The following is a 21,606-nucleotide window of genomic DNA, read 5'->3' as shown; positions in this document are numbered from 1 at the left end:
CGAGGTAGCAGCGCATATACAGCAGATTTTCTGCCATACAAAAAGCGCATAAAAAGTCCGAAAAGTAAAGGGTGAGTTATACTTACATAGCATAGCAGGGCACAGCAAATATTGCTCTCACAAACTATATCTGTTCAATGAGATTTGCGTGTACTTGATTAAACTATGCAGTGCATTGCATGGAAGTCTGTTGAATTTTGATTTTCATGTATGTGCTATGCGCGACTCTCTCACTCGCCATTCTGTTAACATTGTTATTGCAAAGAGTGGAAAAATGAGCATCAATCTCAGAGTAGCACATAATGCTTGCTTGGTTGTGTATATTTTACATACAAACTTTATTTGTGTGTGTGCTTGCCCTTGTCAGCGATAGGCTATGCACGCTACGTAAAGTATAATCACGTTTATGTTTCACATGCTATGCACTGTAAGTATACTGACCCTTAAAGAATACAAGAGGAAATTGGAAAGTGAGAGCAAAAGTAACAATAGGGCCATTGTTTGAGACAATGCATTAAAAAGTTGTTAAAAGATAGGAAAAGAATAAGGATAAGATTAAGAGTAATAGTACGAGTTACATTTGGATAAGAGCAGGAGCGGGAAGAGTAAGAGGAGAAGCAGGAAAATTTAAGAAAAAATGATAGGGCTAGGGAAATTTAATAAGCCAAATAAGGTAAACTAGAAAATGCATAGGGGTCGGAAATAAGAGGGGAGGGTCTTCTACACAGGAGAGGCAGGTGGGTAAATAGTGAAAGTCAGAACAATATCTGTCGGGTTTGGTCGTACGGCTGGGAGTATTTCATGTTTTTCTAAACATTTACAGGATTAGGCGGAGCTGTTTAAAATAAAGTTTTGATAAGCCAAAGTTTTTTTTTGCCATCAGCAAATCTATAAGCTCTAATTTGTTGAAGTATCGTTGCTGTAAAACCTTTGCCGCTATATACTATTTTTTTACCAGCAGCCAGAGGCAAGTTATATTTTTGGCACACCTTAATATCACCGCGTAAAGAAAATGTCCAAGTCACTACGCCTTCTGCCCTAATTAGCACTTTGTTTTAATATCAGTTTCAAAGTACGAGCCGGAAATTGAACTCAATCGAAATGGAGGGACTCTCAGCACAACAGCAAGCGTAGAATTTTAGAACATACAGGGATTTTAATGATATATTTTGTATAGTAAATGAAAAAAAAAAAAAAAACAAAGATGAACTACATAGCTATATAATTTTGCTTAATTATGCAAATACAAGTACTGATTTTTAGTAGACGTATTATTATGAATAATATGCCCAATTATTATCGACGCAGATATGTAGATAATGCAGCAAATAAAACTCCAAGGGCTTAGCTGGCTAGGGCATGTTATGCGAATGGACGAAGGTGCTCCGGCCAAGAAAGTATTTCAGTCGACACCGCAGGTTTGAAGCAGAGGAAGAAGGAATGGCAGTAGGAGCAAGACTTCGCCTTCCTTGGTGCTCCCACCTGGCGTCAGCTATCGCGAAACATGGACAGTGACTTCTTAGGAAACAGCCAAATTCGATTAGGTTAAGCGCCAATTAATGATGAATTATTATGTTCCCCTTCACCCGTATGCGAAATGACACTCTCCCTCAAAACTGTTAAAATGTCTGGATTATTCTGAACAACTATATTTAAGGTGAAAATATGTTAATTAAATATTAAATAAATAACAATATCCTTAAGGAGATAATATTAATAAACAACCACAACATCTCATAAAAATAAAGTTAAAATCAAGAACTTAAACTATCACTGAAATATATTTAGAGTACGATAATAATAAGGCAATAAACTTTAATTTTAAACTAAAATAATTTATAGTAAAAATGGGTGATGCAGAGGCGGTAAGTACATACATATATTTAGCAATTTTAATATTTACTGATAAATATAGATTAATTAACACAATGAATACACCTTCATAAACTCATACATATTTTAATAAAATGAGCTCCCAACCAACAAAAAAAGAAGGAATGTTAATCCGTTCTTTCGTTCTTTGATGGTACTTTATAAGCCCAGCAAGCGCAAACTACATCTTAATATATAAAAAACGCGTGTCACAACATTTTTGGCCGCGATGAACTCCTAAACTACTGAACCGATTTTGAATTTGTTTTGCACCCTGTATGTAGTTTTATCTAACTTAAGAGATGCGATAGGCTATATCGCAGTTTATAGTCGCAATATTATTTTATTGCAAATTTTTTATTTGTTTATACGTAATAATAAAATGTTACTTATAGGCAGTGGCACTCATATTTTCAGGTGGTGTGGATATACTTCCGTGTAATTGCTTGGTGTTTATTTAAACAACCTGCTTATCAATAAAAAATAATATAGCGAATGATATCAAGTATAGCACATAACCAGGCCCCTCGAGAGGGTGGGTGGGTGGCATTTCTGAAGGGGCCCGCGATTTAGAGGTACTATGACATTTTTTTTTAATTAAGGAGAGTCTTTAGTTGTGTAGAGGGTAATTTTCATACCCCTGGGTGACTAGGGTCTCGAGATATAGGCTAAAACGTGGGCCAGTGAAAGCCTAGACAGTGTTTATACAATATGGATATCAAATGAAAGCTGTCGATGAGTGCTTTAGTACAGAGTAATATATTATCAAGAGACGGACTGGGACTGGGATTAGGACTAGGACTGGGATTAGGACTAGGACTGGGACTGAGACTCGGAGTGGGACTGGGACTGGAATAAACTACATACCACCCTCTGGGACAGGCAATAAGGGATGCAGAAGAATGAGAAGAAATTGAGAGAAGAGAAAAGAGAGAAAGAGATTGAGAAAGGGATAGAATGAGACGAAGATGGAGATAGATGAGGCGAAAAAGACGGAGGGAGGAGTGATTAAAAGGATTAGGAAAAAGTGAAGAAGAGGGGGGGGGGGGGAGGGCAGAGTCAGACGGGAAAAGCTTATTAAAATGTATGAAGATAGGCCAAATTTAGGGCAGAACAACGTCTGCCGGGTCTTCTAGTATATATATACCGATTTGGTCAATTAAATAGCCCAGCAAGCCTATTTATAAATTTCGCAGGCATAAATAGCTATTTCAGTTTCAGTTTCAGTTTTAGTTTTCGTTTTTTATTTTGCAAGAGTAAGCTAACACAAATTAAAATACTAGTTCAACAATATCTAATATTAATAGGAATTTAAACTTAAATGCTCACTTCAGTGAAGCTGTTCCAGTGGACTCTTAAATAAAGCCAATACAAATACATTTTTCCAAAGAAGAATTCTTAAAGTTTCTTTTAATATTTCGTTGGAAATCCACGTTGTTTCAAAACTTCACAGCATCTACGCTGCATGGAATTAATTAAAGAGCGGCATCTTTCCATAGGCATAGCATACCAATGCTCCTTCATCATTTCAAAAAGTTCGTCTAAATTCTTGCATTTCTCTTGGCTTACTGCCCTCTTCAAGTGCACCCACAAATGCTCAATGGGGTTTAAATCAGCACTATTTGATGCCCACTCAAGCACGTTAATGCTATTGTCCTCAAAAAACTGCTTGGCTATCCTGGCCGTGTGCTTCGGATCTGAATCTTGTTGCAATTTCCAAATAACTGGCATTTTCCTTCGGCCCAAGGCAGCATAACATCTCTTAGTATTTCTACGTAAAGGTGGGCAGTCAAAGTTTCGCGGATTCTGTGGATCGAACCTACGCCATTCCAATAAAAACATCCCCAAATTTTTATGTTTCCCCTACCGTGCTTTACAACGGTTGATGTGTACTTGGGGTTAAATTGGGAGCGTGGGGGCCGCCGAACATATCGTTTTGCACTGGGAGATATCCTATCTATTTTGGATTCGTCGCTCCAAAGCACAAACTTCCACTGATTTGCTGTCCAGTTGGCATGTGAGCGCGCAAACTCTACTCGTCTTCTTCGTTGAGCTGGAGTAGTTAAAGGGCGCTTACGTGCCACTCTTCCAAAAAGACCTGCTTCATCCAAACAACGTCGGATCGTTCGACTAGATATTGGAACTGCGAGTTCTTTAGATATTTCTCGGTTAATATCAGAGGAAGTCAGGCGGGGGTCAGATTTAGACAGTCGCACTATCTTGCTATCAGTATATGCCGATGTTTTACGTGGACGCTTTTTCCTTGGAACGGCATCAGTTATCTTATTTTTCTTAAAATATTTTAGGGCGTTCTCTATCATGTTTTTGGAGCAACCTAAACGTGAAGCAATTCGCCTTTGAGAGTTTCCACCTTTGCTAAGCTCAATAATTACTGCTCGCTGGCTTGGAGTACAATGTTTTGACCTCCCCATCGTACCAAAACATCAGACTATGAAATTCAACGGCTATACTATTTTGTTTCTTGTTGCTCTTCTCTACTTACTTGAATGAAGAATTTTAACTGTTTCTGTGTACTTAGAATTTTATAATTTTCGAAAAGGCTCTATTTAGTTTTCTAAGTAACAATGCACTAACCAACGTTTTTTTATTAAGTTCAAGTAAAACCATCGAAATATTTTCACTCAAATATATATATATATATATTAGGCCGGGTCGATTTGTGGGGAGGCAAAAAAATCGCCCGTTGCTCTGTGAAAATCATATTCTAGGGATCAAAATAAGAAACTTTGCCGAAGGAATCATACCTCTAAAACGAATTCTGATGCCCCCCCCCCCCCCTTTGGGTCGTAGAGGCGAATTTTGAAAAATGCCACTTTGAAATGCCTATCTTTTTTTCTTTTTGGAGTTTATTTTTCTTTTTAGAAATTTATTTAGTCAGAACATATGTAAATGAAAAAATGAATTTAACTTAGTAATAGAAAAGAAATTAAAAAAAATTATTAGAAGTTAGCGTTTTTACAACCCCCTTTTAAAACCAAGGTATCACTGTAATGCATTTGCATGTCGTAAACAAAGTTGTGTGGGTTTTTTGTTCAACCGTTTTAAAAAATGAAGGTATCACTGTGACACAATTGCAGATCGTAAAATTGCTTGTGTTTTTTTTTTAAGCCACAACAAGACACAGCAGGTAGAATTGAAATTGCCCCTACCCAAAAGTTCGACCCAAAGGGGGGGGGGGGGGGGGGGGGGGGACATTAGAATTCGTTTTAGAGGTATGGTTCCTTCGGCAAAGTTTCTTATTTTTATCCCTAAATTACGATTTTCACAGAGCAATGAGCGATTTTTAAATCGACCCTCCCTAATATATATATTATTATCGTCGAGTGTTCAATTTGTTTTCGCCTTGCTATTCATTTGTTATCAGCTTTTCATCATCTTCTTATTGGTATCATATCAGCAATCGATAGCAAGCCGATACGTTTTTGATAAGAAATCGAAAGCTTTTCGATAACGTGCTGATAATAAATTGGTAATACTCCAATAACAAATCTATAAGTTTACAAAAATAAACTTATATCGTCAATAACTTTTTGATAAAAAATCGATAACTTTTCGATAACACTCCGATAAGAAAATGGTACCAATCCTATAAAAAATCAATAAAACATTAATAGTGTATGTATATATAATTTTCAATGACATATCCAATGTTTTTCGATAACACCGTCCATTAAAATCGATTTAATTAAATTTAAATGAATGCAAGGCGCGTTGACTTTTAAAGAGATTTTTTGACCCAGCTTTTCTCCCAATTTGCGTCGTACTCTTTTTAATTTTGCCTAAAAATCGGCCGCACGAGACCTACATGTCGACTCCGAACTGAGAAGATTTTCATGGCAGAATATGTTCACACCGAGGGGTGACCCTGATAAGAAATTTTTATTTTCGACCTGAAAAAACTTGTTTCTGAATTTTATGATGTGGGAGGAGAAACACGCTACCAATGCACCACGGTGGCCGCCGTTTAATTTAATTTAATTTTTCTAAATTCAGTTTAATTAAATTTAATTGTATTTAATAACATTAAATTTTTTTTTTATTTTATTAAACTTAATTTCGTTTCATTTTAATTGAAATTATTTTAATTTGATTTATTTTACTTTATTTTATTTTATCTCATTTCATTTTAATTTATTTAATTTTATTTTAGTTGTTTAATTTAATTGAATTGTTTTTACATCATTTTATTTTGTTGTATTTTATTTTATTTTATTTTTTATATTTTATTTCATTTTATTCTATTTTATATTATGGTATTAATTTTTTTTAATTTTATTTACTCTATTTTATTTTAATTTTCTTTTATTTTATTATATTATATGTTATTTTATTTTTTTTTATTTTATTTTATTATACTTTATTTTATTTTATTTTGTTTTACTTTATTATATTTTATTTTATTTCTAATGAATTTAATTTTATTACTTGTTTCTCATTTTTGTGAGTTTTATTTACTCTATTTTATTTAAATTTTATTTTATTATATTATATTTTATTTTATTTTAATTTATTTTATTTTATTTTACTTTATTTTATTTTATTTTATTTCTAATGAATTTAATTTTATAATTTGTTTCTCATTTTTTTAAATTTTATTTACTCTATTTTATTTTAATTTTATTTTATTTTATTATATTATATTTTATTTTACTTTATTTTATTTTATTTTATTTTATTTTATTTTATTTTATTTTGTTTTACTTTATTATATTTTATTTTATTTCTAATGAATTCAATTTTATAATTTGTTTCTCATTTTTGTTAATTTTATTTATTCTATTTTATTTTAATTTTATTTTATTTTATTATATTTTATTATGTTTTATTTTATTTTATTTTATTTTATTATATTATATTATATTATATTATATTTTAATTTAATTTAATTTTAATTTATTTTACTTTATTTTATTTTATTATATTATATTAAATTGTATTTTATTTAATTATATTATATTATATTATATTATATTATATTTTAATTTAATTTTATTTTATTTTATTTTACATTATTTTATTTTATTTTGTTTTACTTTATTGTATTTTATTTTATTTCTAATGAATTTAATTTTATAACTTATTTCTCATTTTTTTAAATTTTATTTATTCTATTTTATTTTATTTTAATTTTATATTATTTTATTTTATTTTATTTTATTATATTATATTATATTTTATTTTATTTTAATTTATTTTACTTTTTTATTTTATTTTACTTTATTATAGTATATTTTATTTTATTTTTAATAAATTTAATTTTATTTTATAACTTGTTTCTCATTTATGTTAATTTTATTTCATTTTACTCTATTTTATTTTACTATATTTTATTTTGTTATATTTGATTAAATAAATTTGATTAAACTCTATTTTTTTCTTTGTTTGCACTTCATTATTTTATATAAATTTAACCAAAAAAAGTTGAAAGATGTTACAACCAACAAAATCCTTAAAAGAACAAATTTCAAACAAAACAGCTGTGCATACATCTCTTTAAGCACTTGCATGCCTACAAATTGTGTATATGTGCCATGAGTTGTTTTGGCATTTCACTTATATAAACTCTACAAGATATCTTGTTCTCACATTATGCTACAGTATAGTAAGTACACTTAAGCCCTCATTCTTTATTATTCCATACAGCATATCAATACCACACACCAGGCCCACGCTTACACATTCTCTCGTAGTCCATTCAGTACGTATACCAAGACCGCGCTTACGCTTACGTTGTTGTCGCTTTCGACAATTATTGAGTATTGCACTTTGATCATTGGTCTATTGTGCCCTTGTCTTCACAGCACCTCATCTAAGCCGACTTCGTTGATGAAGTTTAGCAGTTCACTTGGCTTAAGGGTTTTAATGTGGGAATACTCTGGCCATGGCGAGCACAAAAACTTAGCCCTACGTCTTGAGATTGCGTCGTATTCCATCAGGATATGTTCCGTCGTCTCCGCTGACCGATCACAGACTCGACAGGTGTCATTTGATTGTATGCCCAATTTCTGCATATGGCTGTTGAGCCTATAATGTCCTGTAAGAAAATAAGTTGGAATTCTTAGGTTATTTTTCGAAAAATGATGATTGCCCTATAGCGCATTGTACCATAAGCTCCTAACAACGTCTTAGATTGTCTTTAGCCTGGCGCAGTGTGCAAGTGCTATTCTCTCCTTTCCCGCTTTTCTAATAGTAATTGCCCGCTAATTTCCTGCGGGCCAACTGGCAGAAGCGGCTCAGGACCAATGGGTCGTGCACTCGCTGACTGTCTGGCCTGCTCGTTGTCCTCCACCACCTTGTCGCCCGGGACCTAGGCCAATAGTACTACGTTGCGTGCTGCTAGTTTGTTTAGCTTTTCTACGCACTCAAGGACTAGTGCTGACTTTGTTTCGAATGCCAAAATCGCCTTGAGTGCGGCTTGACTGTCACTGAGTCAATACTCAGTTGTGTCTTTTAAATATCCGCGTTGAAGGTTCAAAACTTCAACACATTTACACCTTACGCTCAATTCAGGATTCCCATACCGTGAGCGAAGACGTTTACACATCCACAATCTTCCTCGGATTTCTAACTATTCGGCACCAATTTAAATGAATTTTTATACCCAGCTGTACTTGTAGACAGGGTATTATAACTTTGATTGGATAACGGTTGGTTGTACAGGTATAAAGGAATCGAGATAGATATAGACCTCCATATATCAAAATCGTCAGTATCGAAAAAACATTTGATTGAGCCATGTCCGTCAGTCCGTCCGTCTGTCCGTTAACTTGAGTAAATATTGAGATATCTTCACCAAATTTGGTACACGAGCTTATCTGAACCCAGTATAGAATGGTATTGAAAATGATCGAAATCGGATGATAACCACGCCCCTTTTTTATATATATAACATTTTGGAAAACATAGAAAACCTGATTATTTAGTAAATAATACACCTAGAATGTTGAAATTTGACGTGTGGACTGATATTGATACTCTTGATAAAAATTTGAAATTTTTTTAAAATGGGCGTGGCACCGCCCACTTGTGAAAAAATCAATTTTACAAATATTATTAATCATAAATCAAAAATCGGTAAACTTATCGTAACAAAATTCGGTAGGAAGGTTGATTTTACTATAAGGAATGCTTTGAAGAAAAATTAACGAAATCGGTTAAGGACCACGCCCACTTTTATATAAAAGATTTTTGAAAGGGTCGTTGGAGCTTTATATCAATGGCATTTCATTTCCCAAGTGGGTTTATAACAATAAATAGGAAAAACTTGCAATTTAAAAAAATGGGCGTGTCATCGCCCCTTTTATGACTAAGCAATTTTCTGTTTCGGGAGCCATAACTCGAAGAAAAATTAGTTCAGAATAGAACCATATGTAGTATATGTATTATTGCGCAGCCTTGTAACAATATTGTAACGAATTTAGTGCAAATCCTCTTATTTGCAAACTTCTGCTAACGTTCGAATCACTAAACTATTGAATAAATAAGTCCACTATTCAATAATGCAAAATGGCCTTTATTAAAGTTCTTCACAATAACACTACTATTGCTCGCCAGATAGCGTCTTAAATCAAACTTATTGTAGCGACTCTACTGTTGCTGCCTTTTATACTCTGTGATTTCCTCGTTGAATCTTCTAGGCATTTCCAGAATTTACTTAGTTACTGCTATAAAATTATAACTACAGATGCACGTGTATAGCTTCTCATATGCGCGTGTATTTGTGAGCGACACTTCCACAATTATAATTGCATATTTTTGGGAGCATCTCAGATAAGATATCTGCATGTGTTTGTGCGTCTCTTCTCCGCTGCGTTTACGTCATGGCGGAACGATACAAGGTGGCAGCATGGGACAGCTGATCATACCCTTTTTTTATTTGATTTGATACATCAACTTTCGGCGCAGTACGATTTTGAAATTTGTCCATCGAATTTACAAAAACAAAATACATTGAATTTTTATTTATGTTTGTAGGTATGGCGGCCACCGTGGTGTGATGGTAGCGTGCTCCGCCTATCACACCGTATGCCCTGGGTTCAACTCCCGGGCAAACAACATCAAAATTTTAGAAATAAGGTTTTTCAATTAGAAGAAAATTTTTCTAAGCGGGGTCGCCCCTCGGCAGTGTTTGGCAAGCGCTCCGGGTGTATTTCTGCCATGAAAAGTACTCAGTGAAAACTCATCTGCCTTGCAGATGCCGTTGGTAGTCGGCATAAAACATGTATGTCCCGTCCGGCCAATTTGTAGGGAAAATCAAGAGGAGCACGACGAAAATTGGAAGAGAAGCTCGGCCTTGGACCTCTTCGGAGGTTATCGCGCCTTACATTTATTTATTTATTTTAGGTATGTCACCATGCTGCCACCTTGTATCGTTCCGTCATGGTTTACGTACATATGTGTAGACATAATGATTGATCTATTGATGTACATACAAGTCACTGCTTAGCATCGCATAGAGATGACAGTACCCCTTAGTGTTGCTAATATTCGTAACAATATTAAGCACACTAAACAAACAACAACAGCATTTCAAGTGTACAGCTGGGTATGTAATGTTCGGTTTCACCTGACGTTAGACTTCCTTACTTGTTCTTAAATAAAGTCAACAGCTTAGTTTAAAAAATTGAAGAAAGATTGTTTACCTCCGAAATGTCCTTGTCAAGTATGCATTTTTTTATGAAGACATACATTTTGCTGATATTTGTGCCATCAAAAGAGTTTTAGTACGGCTAGTATTGCAAATATATTCTAATTTATATTTAAGGCGATGCAATAAATCTCGTATTCAACAAATAAAAGCAACATTATTGCATACTCGTATATAGTTAAATACATAAATATATACATACAAACATTTGCGACCTTTGTTGAATCAATAAGCGAATTGTTGTCATTCATTCGTTCAACTTTGATTATAACCAAAATTATTTATTCAGGTCAAATCTGCTACTCTTTTACCAAAATGTCGCAGTGCAGAGGGAAGACAAAAATAACGAACGAAATACGATATTGTTTAAATACAAAAAAATTCGGTTACAGTTGAATGGCAAATGCAAGTAGACATAAGTAATAACTTACAAACAAAAACACAGATATACACTGGTGTCGAAAAGAAAAGACTCACGAAGGACTTAAAAGTTATAAACATATTTCTTATTTATATGAAATAATTTTTGTTAGGCTTAAAATAAAACAAGTAAGTAAGGTTAAGTTCGAGTGTAACCGAACATTACATACTTAGTTGAGAGCTATGTTGACAACATAAGGGAAAATAACCATGTAGGAAAATGAACCGAAGAGAACCCTAGATTGTGTTTGTATGACATGTGTATCAAATGAAAGGCATTAAAGAGTATTTTATGAGGGAGTGGGCCATAGTTCTATAGGTGGACACCATTTAGGGATATCGCCATAAAGGTGGATCAGGGTTGACTCTAGAATTTGTTTGTACGATATGGATATCAATTGAAAGGAGTAATCCTTAGTTCCATAGGTGGACGCCGTTTCGAGATAACTCCATAAAAGTGGACCAGGGCTGACCCTAGAATTTGTTTGTACAATATGGGTATCAAAAAAAAAGGTGCTAATGAGTATTTTAAAAGGGAGTGATCCTTAGTTCCATAGGTGGACGCCGTTTCGAGATATCGCCATAAAGGTGGACCAGGAGTGACTCTAGAATTTGTTTGTACGATATGGGTATCAAACGAAAGGTGTTAATGAGTATTTTAAAAGGAAGCGGGCCTTAGTTCTATAGGTGGACGCCGTTTCGAAATATCGCCATAAAGGTGGACCAGGAGTGACCCTAGAATTTTTTTGTACGATATGGGTATCAAATTAAAGGTATTAATGAGAGTTTTAAAAGGGAGTGGTGGTAGTTGTATATGTGAAGCCGTTTTCCAGATATCGACCAAAATGTGGACCAGGGTGACCCAGAACATCATCTGCTGGATACCGCTAATTTATTTATATATGTAATAACTGCCAAGATTTCAAGGGTTTTTTATTTCGTCCTGCAGAACTTTTTCATTTTCTTCTACTTAATATGGTAGGTGTCACAACCATTTTACAAAGTTTTTTCTAAAGTTATATTTCGCGTCAATAAACCAATCCAATTACCATGTTTCATCCCTTTTTTCGTATTTGGTATAGAATTATGGCATCTTTTTCGTTTTTCGTAATTTTCGATATCAAAAAAGTGGGATGGTCATAGTCCGATTTCGGCCATTTTTTATACCAATACAAAGTGAGTTCAGGTAAGTATGTGAACTGAGTTTAGTAAAGATATATCGATGTTTGCTCAAGTTATCGTGTTAACGGCCATGCGGAAGGACAAACGGACGACTGTGTATAAAAACTGGGCGTGGCTTCAACCGATTTCGCTCATTTTCACAGAAAACAGTTAACGTCATAAAATCTATGCTCCTACCTAATTTCAAAAGGATTGGTAAATTTTTGTTCGACTTGTGGCATTAAAATTATCCTAGACAAATTTAACGAAAAATGGCGGAGCCACGCCCATTTGGAAATTTTCTTTTATTTTTGTATTTTGTTGCACCATATCATTACTGGAGTTGAATGTTGACATAATTTACTTATATACTGTAAAGATATTAAATTTTTTGTTAAAATTTTACTTAAACATTTTTTTTTTAAGTGGGCGTGGTCCTTCTTCGATTTTACTAATTTTTGTTAAGCGTACATATAGTAACAGGAGTAACGTTCCTGCCAAATTTCATCATGATATCTTTAACGACTGCCAAATTACAGCTTGCAAAACTTTTAAATTACCTTCTTTTAAAAGTGCGCGGTGCCACGCCCATTGTCCAAAATTTTACTAATTTTCTATTCTGCGTCATAAGTTCAACTCATCTACCAAATTTCATCGCTTTATCTGTCTTTGGTAATGAATTATTGCACTTTTTCGGTTTTTCGAAATTTTCGATATCGAAAAAGTGGGCGTGGTTATAGTCCGATATCGTTCATTTTAAATAGCGATCTGAGATGAGTGCTCAGGAACCTACGTACCAAATTTCATCAAGATACCTCAAAATTTGCTCAAGTTATCGTGTTAACGGACGGACGGACGGACGGACATGGCTCAATCAAATTTGTTTTCGATTCTGATGATTTTGATATATGGAAGTCTATATCTAACTCGATTCCTTTATACCTGTACAACCAACCGTTATCCAATCAAAATTAATATACTCTGTGAGCAGTTTTTATACACAGTCGACCGTCTGTCCTTCCGCTCGGCCGTTAACATTATAACTGGAGCAAAAATCGATATATCTTTACTAAACTCAGCTCACATACTTATCTGAACTCACTTTGTATTGGTGTAAAAAATGGGAAATCCGACTGTGACCACGCCCACTTTATCGATATCGAAAGTTACGAAAAATGAAAAAAAAAAATGCCATAATTCTATGCCAAATACGAAGAAGGGGATGAAAATGGTAATTGGATTGGTTTATTGACGCAAAATATAACTTAAAAAAAAACTTTGCAAAATAGGTGTGACACCTACCATATTAAGTACAAGAAAATGACCTTCCATTTGATACACATGTAATACAAACACATTCCAGGGTTACCCTAAGTTCATTTTTCTACATGGTGGATTTCCCTTATTTTGTCTCCATAGCTCTCAGCTGAGTATGTAATGTTCGGTTACACCCGAACTTAGCCTTCCTTACTTGTGTTTATTTAATTTCAATTATCGAAAGTTGCTACTATTTCATGTTCCGTAGGGCAACACAATGTTAAAAGGTTCAGTTGGAAATACTGCGAGAGGACAGAATTAGAAATACTACCGTCTCTTGATGCGATCGTCCTGCGATGTGCAATTCGCAGAGGGTTAAGTGTTGTCTTTCACTTAGTGCCTCTGCATGTGTTCGTGCAGGGTTTCTTCCTAAACGGGTCTCTAAGATTGAAAGAATTCAAAATGTGGCAATATGTCAACCGCGGGAATACAGGGTTTGATCTCAAATTGACATGGCAGGGGTATGATTAAATGGTGTCCCAATTGATTTAACGTCAGACACTGACTAAATTAAGTCAACTCTTGAGTAGCCATAGAATAAGGAATGTGAGGAGGGCCTAAAAATGACAGGGACATTGAAACATAAGGCTCAACATAAGGCTCAAGAATATAGAAAGGGAACTGGGTCTGGGCTCCACTCGAAACCTCTGCAGGTTAGTCAGTCTTACCGACATCACAGCTTTTCAGTTTCTTCCAGGCAGAAACTTATTGCATATAGAAAGAGGACACTCAAAACAGTAGATTCTCACACACCAAAGGAACGATCTTTGTTGACCTTAAAGCTATTATAATCAAACTTCAAAAATTCCGATATGGTACGGAGGTGTTGAGCCTCGCTCGTATCCAAAAAACTCAATTTGTCCGTACGCTAGGTCCCTGCATATAGCAATATTAAAGATAAAGGGTTTGCTGATAAGGTGCTCAGGAAAGGTTTCGAAATGGATACAAAGGAGGCGTATAAGTTTATTTGCTGTGGACTAACTGGAATGATTGTGAGATCACAAGTTCCTTCTGACCATATTTGTATACGAAGCGAACCAGCTTCATCCTTAAAACTAAGCAAATCAGTAGTGCGGTCACTGCCCTCAACAAGCTTCCTATGTAAAAGCTGTCAGAGGAGGACGAAGAGGGATATAATCATCACTTGCTCTGCTGAGTCCACGGACTGCAAACAACATGGGTATATGGTTTTCCGATAATTTGGGAGGGAGGGATGGTGGTTTTTTTCTCCTGCTTGGAATCATAAGGGAAGGCAAGAGGTTCAGGATTAATTAGAAAGTATCTGGCCGGATGGACGTAACTTCACTCGGATCTCCGAGTGTATGTGTGGGAGATTTATGTGCACGCCTTCTCAAGTTGATTTAACTTAACCAGCAAGACAGTATCAGAGGTACTCTTCCATTCTGAGAGAGGATATATTCGAGCTGGCAGCCGATATACATATTCCACTCGGGCGTGAATGTTACAAAAAAATGTAGTTATTAATATTTTATACTGGTAATTTGACTGTGGATCTATTATTTTGCCACTATTGTCCCTATGTAAATGCATATTAAATAGCAATGAACATACACAGCAGCGAGCAAAAAAATAGCAGTGACAATTTTTTAACTAATTTCGTCAGTTAGATATAATTTTTCTTTTAGTTTAAGATAAAACCTCTATAAATTTTGCACCTAAAACCATGCAAACCGATTTCAAATACTTTTTCGAAAAAAATAGAAAACTCGAAAATAATTGTACGAAACTTTCGAATTTTTTATTTAGAGGGCTCTGAACTTTAGTCTAACAACATACTAGTTAAAAGACTCTCAAAGTTCACATTGGTTTTTGAACAAATTGTTTACGAAGGATATTTTATGTAGATTTGCTTCTGAAGCACTCTTCAGGGAAAATTAAAAATTAATTCGAATTTTGAGAGACCTATAGCTCGTGAAATTTATTGGGCTACAAGAATGCATACTCCAATTTTCAAATTATTTCGAAAATGGTTTTTGAGATTGGTTTGCATAATTTCAGGTACACAATTCATATAATTTTTTCCTTAAAATATGGAAAAAAAGGGAAGAATTTAAATGACAATATCTGAAAAAAGTTTCCACTGGTATTTTCCTGCCAGCTGCTGTATGTTTATTGTGCTAACTTCTTACTGTAAAAAAAAAAAATTATAATACGAGTTTATGTCTAATTTATTATAATATGCATGATAACGGTAACTCGAACTCTTTAACTCAATTTCATGCTTCATACAAATTTAGTTGTGGTTGGTTGGGAGTTTGTAAGCTCTTAGCATATTTTGACATTTGCATGGCATATTCTAATAATTTATTATATATCTCTTAAATCAAAACAACAATAAAAAAAATCACACAAAAACATAAATGTGCAGATACGACCACCACCCACCAACGTACAGCGCCCTCAATTTCCAAACGCTGGCATGCCACCACGGCCTATGTCAGGACCTCCACGTGGCCCCATGAACATGAGCGTTGCACCGGGTGGTCCTCCACCACGACAAATGCCACCACCTTTGCGCACAACAGACAGCAGAGGAAATTTGTTTATGAATCCTGGCGGTGGTCCGCCTAGTGGAGGACAGCGCCCTCCACCGTTAGCATTACAAAACGTACAACAAATACGCCCTACAAGCGGCAATGGTGGTCCAATGAGTCCCACAGCGCAACGCCCTCCTGGAACTTATCCATGGTCAGGACCGCCACCTGGTCAACAAATGCCAGCGAATCGTCCACAAAACCCGTATGCGGCGGGTAATCCGCCCACACGACCGCCATTTACGCGCCCACCAACTGGTTCACAACAGCCTCCACAACGTCCACCTTTTCAGCAGCAACAGCTGTCGCTACAGCAACAACAGCAGCAGCAGCAACAACAACAGCGACTACAACAACCCCCACAACAGCAGCAATTATATCAACAGCAGCAATATCAACAACAACAACCACCTGCACAATATCAACAACTACCATTACGACCTCCATCTGCCGGTTCAAATTATAATGATGATGATGATGATGTGGTTGTAGGCCAAGCGATAACTCCACGCAAAACATTAAACTCGCGTGAAGATCCAATGGGTCCTGCGCTGACGGAGACTGATAAAATGGATTCACTTAAAGATTCACATGGTATGGGTGAAAAACTGGCACCGACCCGTTTAGCCGATTCGAATGCCAATAGCATTAAAGCATTGGCGAGCATACGCGAAGCTTTGGCCAACAACAACGGAGAGGACGAAAAAATGAGCAAGAGGAAAAATGTTCAAAGTAAGATTATAAGAAAATATTCACGGCACGCTGATCCTATGACTAGTCATATTAAAAAATTGTATACTTACAAATTGACTGAGGGGAAGTTCACTCTATTGCGAATGTCTACTCGAGAATTGCATCTGAAAAGTGTACCGCTTCAGAAGCGCCTATTCCCAGAATTTTCATGGAAAAACGCCTTTCTGCTGACATCTCCCGTTTTTGTTAAACCTATATAAACCATTCTTACAAATTCTAAAATACAGGGCCTCATACATATGAAGCGAACTATTTCTCAGACTACATTTTCTGAGTGGGTTTTTGTTTGTGTAGCAAAAACAAACAAGCCAGCTTTTTTTCAAAATCAAATCAGTTCAAATACTCCCTTTTTATGCAAACAGTTCAGATTGTTTCCTAGCCATCAGCCAAGGTAGGTTGATCTTCTGCTCAGCCAACAATATGCACTCTTAGATGTATTTACTCACTCTCGTAATTTGTATTTGCAAGTATTGAAGCCAATTTATTTGTTCTCTCTTTTTGAAATCGATTATCAATAATGTTTTTGTTTCTTTACAGAAGGTGACAATGACAGTGGCGTTGATGAATCTACTCAGGAGAAGGTGAGTTTCATTTAAAAAAAAACCATCCATATGGATCCAACATTACACAAAAATGTAAGTCAGAGTCAGTTGAAATTACCAAATACGTTTACAGTAATTAAGAGCAAAATCCTATTATTAATTATAATGCCATTAGATTGACGATAACCCCATAAGCGTTTTCACGGTTTACTTAGATCCGCTCGCCAAAATGCTTGTCTTTTAGATGTCCGATTCATTGCCGTCGAACTCGGGTGACGATAGGAAAATCTTCTAATTAGTCATTGTATCGAAACCTCGTATGGTTTCGAAAGGCTTGCTATGGATAATCGTAGCAGTTTGAAAATATTCTTGGGAATCGCATTATATACCTGCCCATTTTCTTAACATAGGAGTGCCTTTTCTAGGATTTGCGTATCATGAACATCTGGCCGATAGTTACCCTATTTATAAATTCAGATTGAGCTTCACTGACGAACACGTGAGCGAATCACGTTAGTGTTCTCTTCTTGTTCGTTTTGGCAAGTGTTTGTTTCGTGTTTTCTATATTTTGTATCTCTCTTCTTCGATGAATCGACGGTAGACGTTCCAGTCCATTTGGGAGGAATCAAAAGGATAGGGGACTTGCATATGATCAATCAAGCAGGAAAGGTGTAGCCAAAAGCTTGGGGCTGTAAAATTTCTAATATCATGAGCAAATCTTACGACGATAGACTCATAAAGTTGCTCATAACTGGAAACTGCCTTCTGTCGTCACATGCTTAAAAGTTAGCCCTCATCATAAAAGGCTGATGTAAGAAGTGCGAGCTGCAGGAAGAAACGGTTGAGTACGTTCTGTGTTCACGTCCTGCGCCCGCGAAATCAAGGTTCTAGCTGCTAGGGGCGGCGGAGTTGCCATATCTCGAGGCAGCAATTAAGGTAGGTCCTAGAAAGCTTATAGAATTTGCTAAAAGGACAGAGTTATTCTATAACACAAATCTTGGTGCCCAATCCAGGTTTTTCTTTTGGTTTCCAAACAAATTCTGGTAACGCTATTGACACATTCAGTCTATATGAGGTCTTTATTGCCGGCCAGGGAAATCTTACCTAACCTTTTCTCTTCTTCAACTTAATGTAACACATTTGACGTATTTTTTTAAAAAGGCACCCCATGTTTTAGAGGTAATCTGTTGGGACTAAAATATTCCACTTTTTTTCTCTGCGTATGCCTCGCCTCCTAAGCATTGTGAGTTTAGTCAATCGATATAGTTCAAACGTTCGACACAGTCTCATATAAGCCCAAAGGGTGCTCCTGTAAAAATATTGTCCATGCAGCGAATCTGTTAAAACTAATCGTATTTATGGGTTAACTTGCTTAAAATTAGATACCTAGGCCGATCTTTGACTTGGGAGAGACAAAGAAAGATAGAGTAAAAGGCAGGCGATAGAAGGAGTGGGAGCGAAGAGGGAGAAATAGATCAGTGTTTGTAGAAGAGCACGTGCGAGAGGCAGCTCAAGAGGGAGATAGAGACTTAGACAACTGGGAAAGAATGACACATAAAGGGTTTTGAAATTTACTTAAAGTTTGTACTCCAATGTAAGAACGATGGGAAATTAAATTCGGCGCAATTGCTGCCGTCGGAGTAACATTCCCCTTTTGGAACCGTCACCCACTTCGGGTCTGCTTTGGCATTGCTTCTGTTCTGGCTCCATCTCGAGCATTTGAAGAATGTGTGTTTATGCCTTCATTGCCACACTTTCAATTATCCACCGTTTTCAGAAAACAATTGGGTAGCGTAGTAGCTTACCTCGCACAAGTATCTGATCCTTTATGTCGTAATATTGTGATTAGTTTAGCTTTCCCTGCGCTTAGGTTTTCATTTTAAAAAATACAAGGCGCGATAAAGATTTTACAAATTGGCTGGACGTGGCCTTCATGTTTTACGCCGACTCCGAAAGGCATGTACAAGGCAGCTGAGTTTTCAATGAGAAGCTTTTCATGATAAAATACACATGAACTGTTTGTTAAATACTTGTCGCTAGTCGACCCCGCTTAGAAAAACTTGTTTCTAATTGAAAACACTTGTTTCTAAATTTTTGATGTTGTTCTGCTCTCAGGCTAAAACCAAGGATCATCGGTGTGATAGGTGGAGCACGCTACCACCACACCACCGCGGCCGCTTAATAGTTGTTCATTTGCCAAGCAATTTTTCAAAAAGCTGTACGTTCCCTTCTCGCTTTTTTAAATAACGACTTTCATCCTCCTTCAGTTACTGAAAATCAAGGGATTTGACACACAAGGGTATGCAGCTGACCTAGTTATCTATTATAATATAACGTTGTTAGGATGCGTCCCGGACATCAGGGACATTATGGTAATGAACATGCAGATTACCTAGCCAATCAGGGTCATAAAGCAGCATTCTATGGTCCACGAACTCTCACTGGGTGTTATACGGGATACTGTGGTCTGCGATATCACCTAAGTAAGTTAAGTCTATCAGATACTCAAAATTGTCGTTTCTGCGATTGCGTCGCTCTGGCAAGGCAGAGACTCTCCCATCTAGGTGGTGTGACCCTTAGTCCCCATTTGATATGGAGTAAAAAGTCTGAAGAGATACTTAGATACATTGAAATCCTCCACATACAAAATTAGGCGGAAAGGTCATGCACAATAGATCTACACAAAGGTCGCAGTGCTTCCAGGCCTATTAATAAAAACAATTTATCCGCTTCTCATCCGTCTGCTTTTGTTTTTGCACGGTGCGATAAGCAACAACCACTCACTGAGCTGATTGCCGGAGCAGTACATTAGCGCGGACATAGTTATGTCAATCAGCGAATTCTTTTATGAGATAATTTTTCCAGACAAGGTTCCAAGCGGTATGTGTTAGGATTATTCATTTAAATATTTTTTCTGCTGTCATCTGGCGTCCGCTCGAGTCTAGCCATTCTTTTGTGAAATTGAGGTTCTTCTATAATTCGCGATGTAATGTAGCAATGTGGTCTGCATACCCGACTTAGAATGTATCATTGGACATTTCTGGATTGAAAGTTTCATTGTGGCTGAAGATGCATAGATCAGGGCTAAAAATTTAATTTTGCTACTAAGCACAATACTTTTGCTCTCGGTAGCCCTATATTTGTAATCGGTGATTTACGGCGCCCATCATGTCTGGAAGCGTTAAATATTTACAACAGCACGTAGTGATTGAGAAATATACTTTTCTGTTGTAGGCACTAAAGCAACTCGCACTGGTACAAAAAACATTTGGTGGCAGGAGTGGATAGTACTTGGCGGTGCCACACCTTTCCTACCACGATGCCAATTATTGCCTTTAAGATTGTATATGCCAGCTTACGAATGGCACCTTCCCTATTAAGAGCTGGTATTTTACCCGAGGCCTTATCTTGTTTGAGTTCTTTGGAAGCGTTATTCACGTACCGGTACTCAAGGAGTCGTTAAATGCAGTACAAAGCTTCTCCAACCCAACTGCCAACCTCACTTACTCGAGTCGAATCCTGTTACAAATATGAAAGTATAATACACATATTTAGCAGACGTGCCAATGGCGACACCAAGTTCTTCACGGAGCTGGGAGGTGGGGGGATAACCTAGAATGTCCAACGTGGTCATTTCAAAGTCCTTCCGAGATGGTCGGGCTGGTACCTTAATGGTCTAATTAGCGTACGGTACCGGAGGATGATAAACATCGCTAACAAAAAAATAACAACCAGATGTCAAGCTTAGCGCACCACCTAAACATTGGGACTCGCGCAAAGACAAATATCACTTAGCTCGTCAAAATATTTTGTAACTTTCAGTATCAAAAAACAAAAGCACATACTGCATTCACAATAAAAAATACAAACGTTAATTGGGTAATTATCTTCAGGAAATGTTAACGATCTTCAATTAATTACTTTGCCTTATTAAATCAGACCATAAATGGAAAGCAAAATAGCGATGTATATATGAAAACTAAAGACAATGGAATGAAAAAGGGGAAATAAAAAGTAAATGCTATCGAAATGACCTAAACTTAAGTTCTTGCAAGCGAACTTAGAGTACAATGCTCATAGCCATATCCATAGTTATGATGAGCACGAATGATTTTTGAAAGATGTTTAACCAAAATTATTATAGCGCCACGCTTCAATAACGAACACGCCCACATTCGACACATACCCAAAAAGGCTTGACTGCATGCGGCAGTACAACATCAAACTAGTAACAAAGCTTACTAAGCCGGGAAAGACTAGTCTTGAACTAATTACAAATCAAACCGTTGGTGAAGACTAGCTGCATCCCAGCGGGTTA

At 36.1% G+C, this 21,606-nt stretch overlaps 1 protein-coding gene across 7 annotated transcripts in view; it reads left to right on the top strand.

Annotated features, from left to right (window-relative positions):
• The window catches only part of tau (microtubule-associated protein tau), a 144,165-nt gene that overhangs the window by 72,241 nt on the left and 50,318 nt on the right, over nucleotides 1–21,606 (top strand). For all 7 annotated transcript variants that reach the window (XR_010949016.1, XM_067761795.1, XM_067761797.1 and 4 more), the window contains exon 3: nucleotides 17,284–17,327. Coding sequence is in view for 6 of the 7 variants with exons in the window: in XM_067761795.1 (XP_067617896.1) it covers nucleotides 17,284–17,327 (44 nt within the window). In the remaining variant the exon portion in view is untranslated. The remainder of the gene's footprint in view (nucleotides 1–17,283; nucleotides 17,328–21,606) is intronic.

This window comes from Eurosta solidaginis, chromosome 1 (assembly GCF_040869045.1).
Source record: "Eurosta solidaginis isolate ZX-2024a chromosome 1, ASM4086904v1, whole genome shotgun sequence".
Classification (NCBI taxonomy): Eukaryota; Metazoa; Arthropoda; class Insecta; order Diptera; family Tephritidae; genus Eurosta; species Eurosta solidaginis.
Note: the sequence above shows the minus strand (reverse complement) of the source record. Positions and strands in the feature narration are given on the sequence as shown.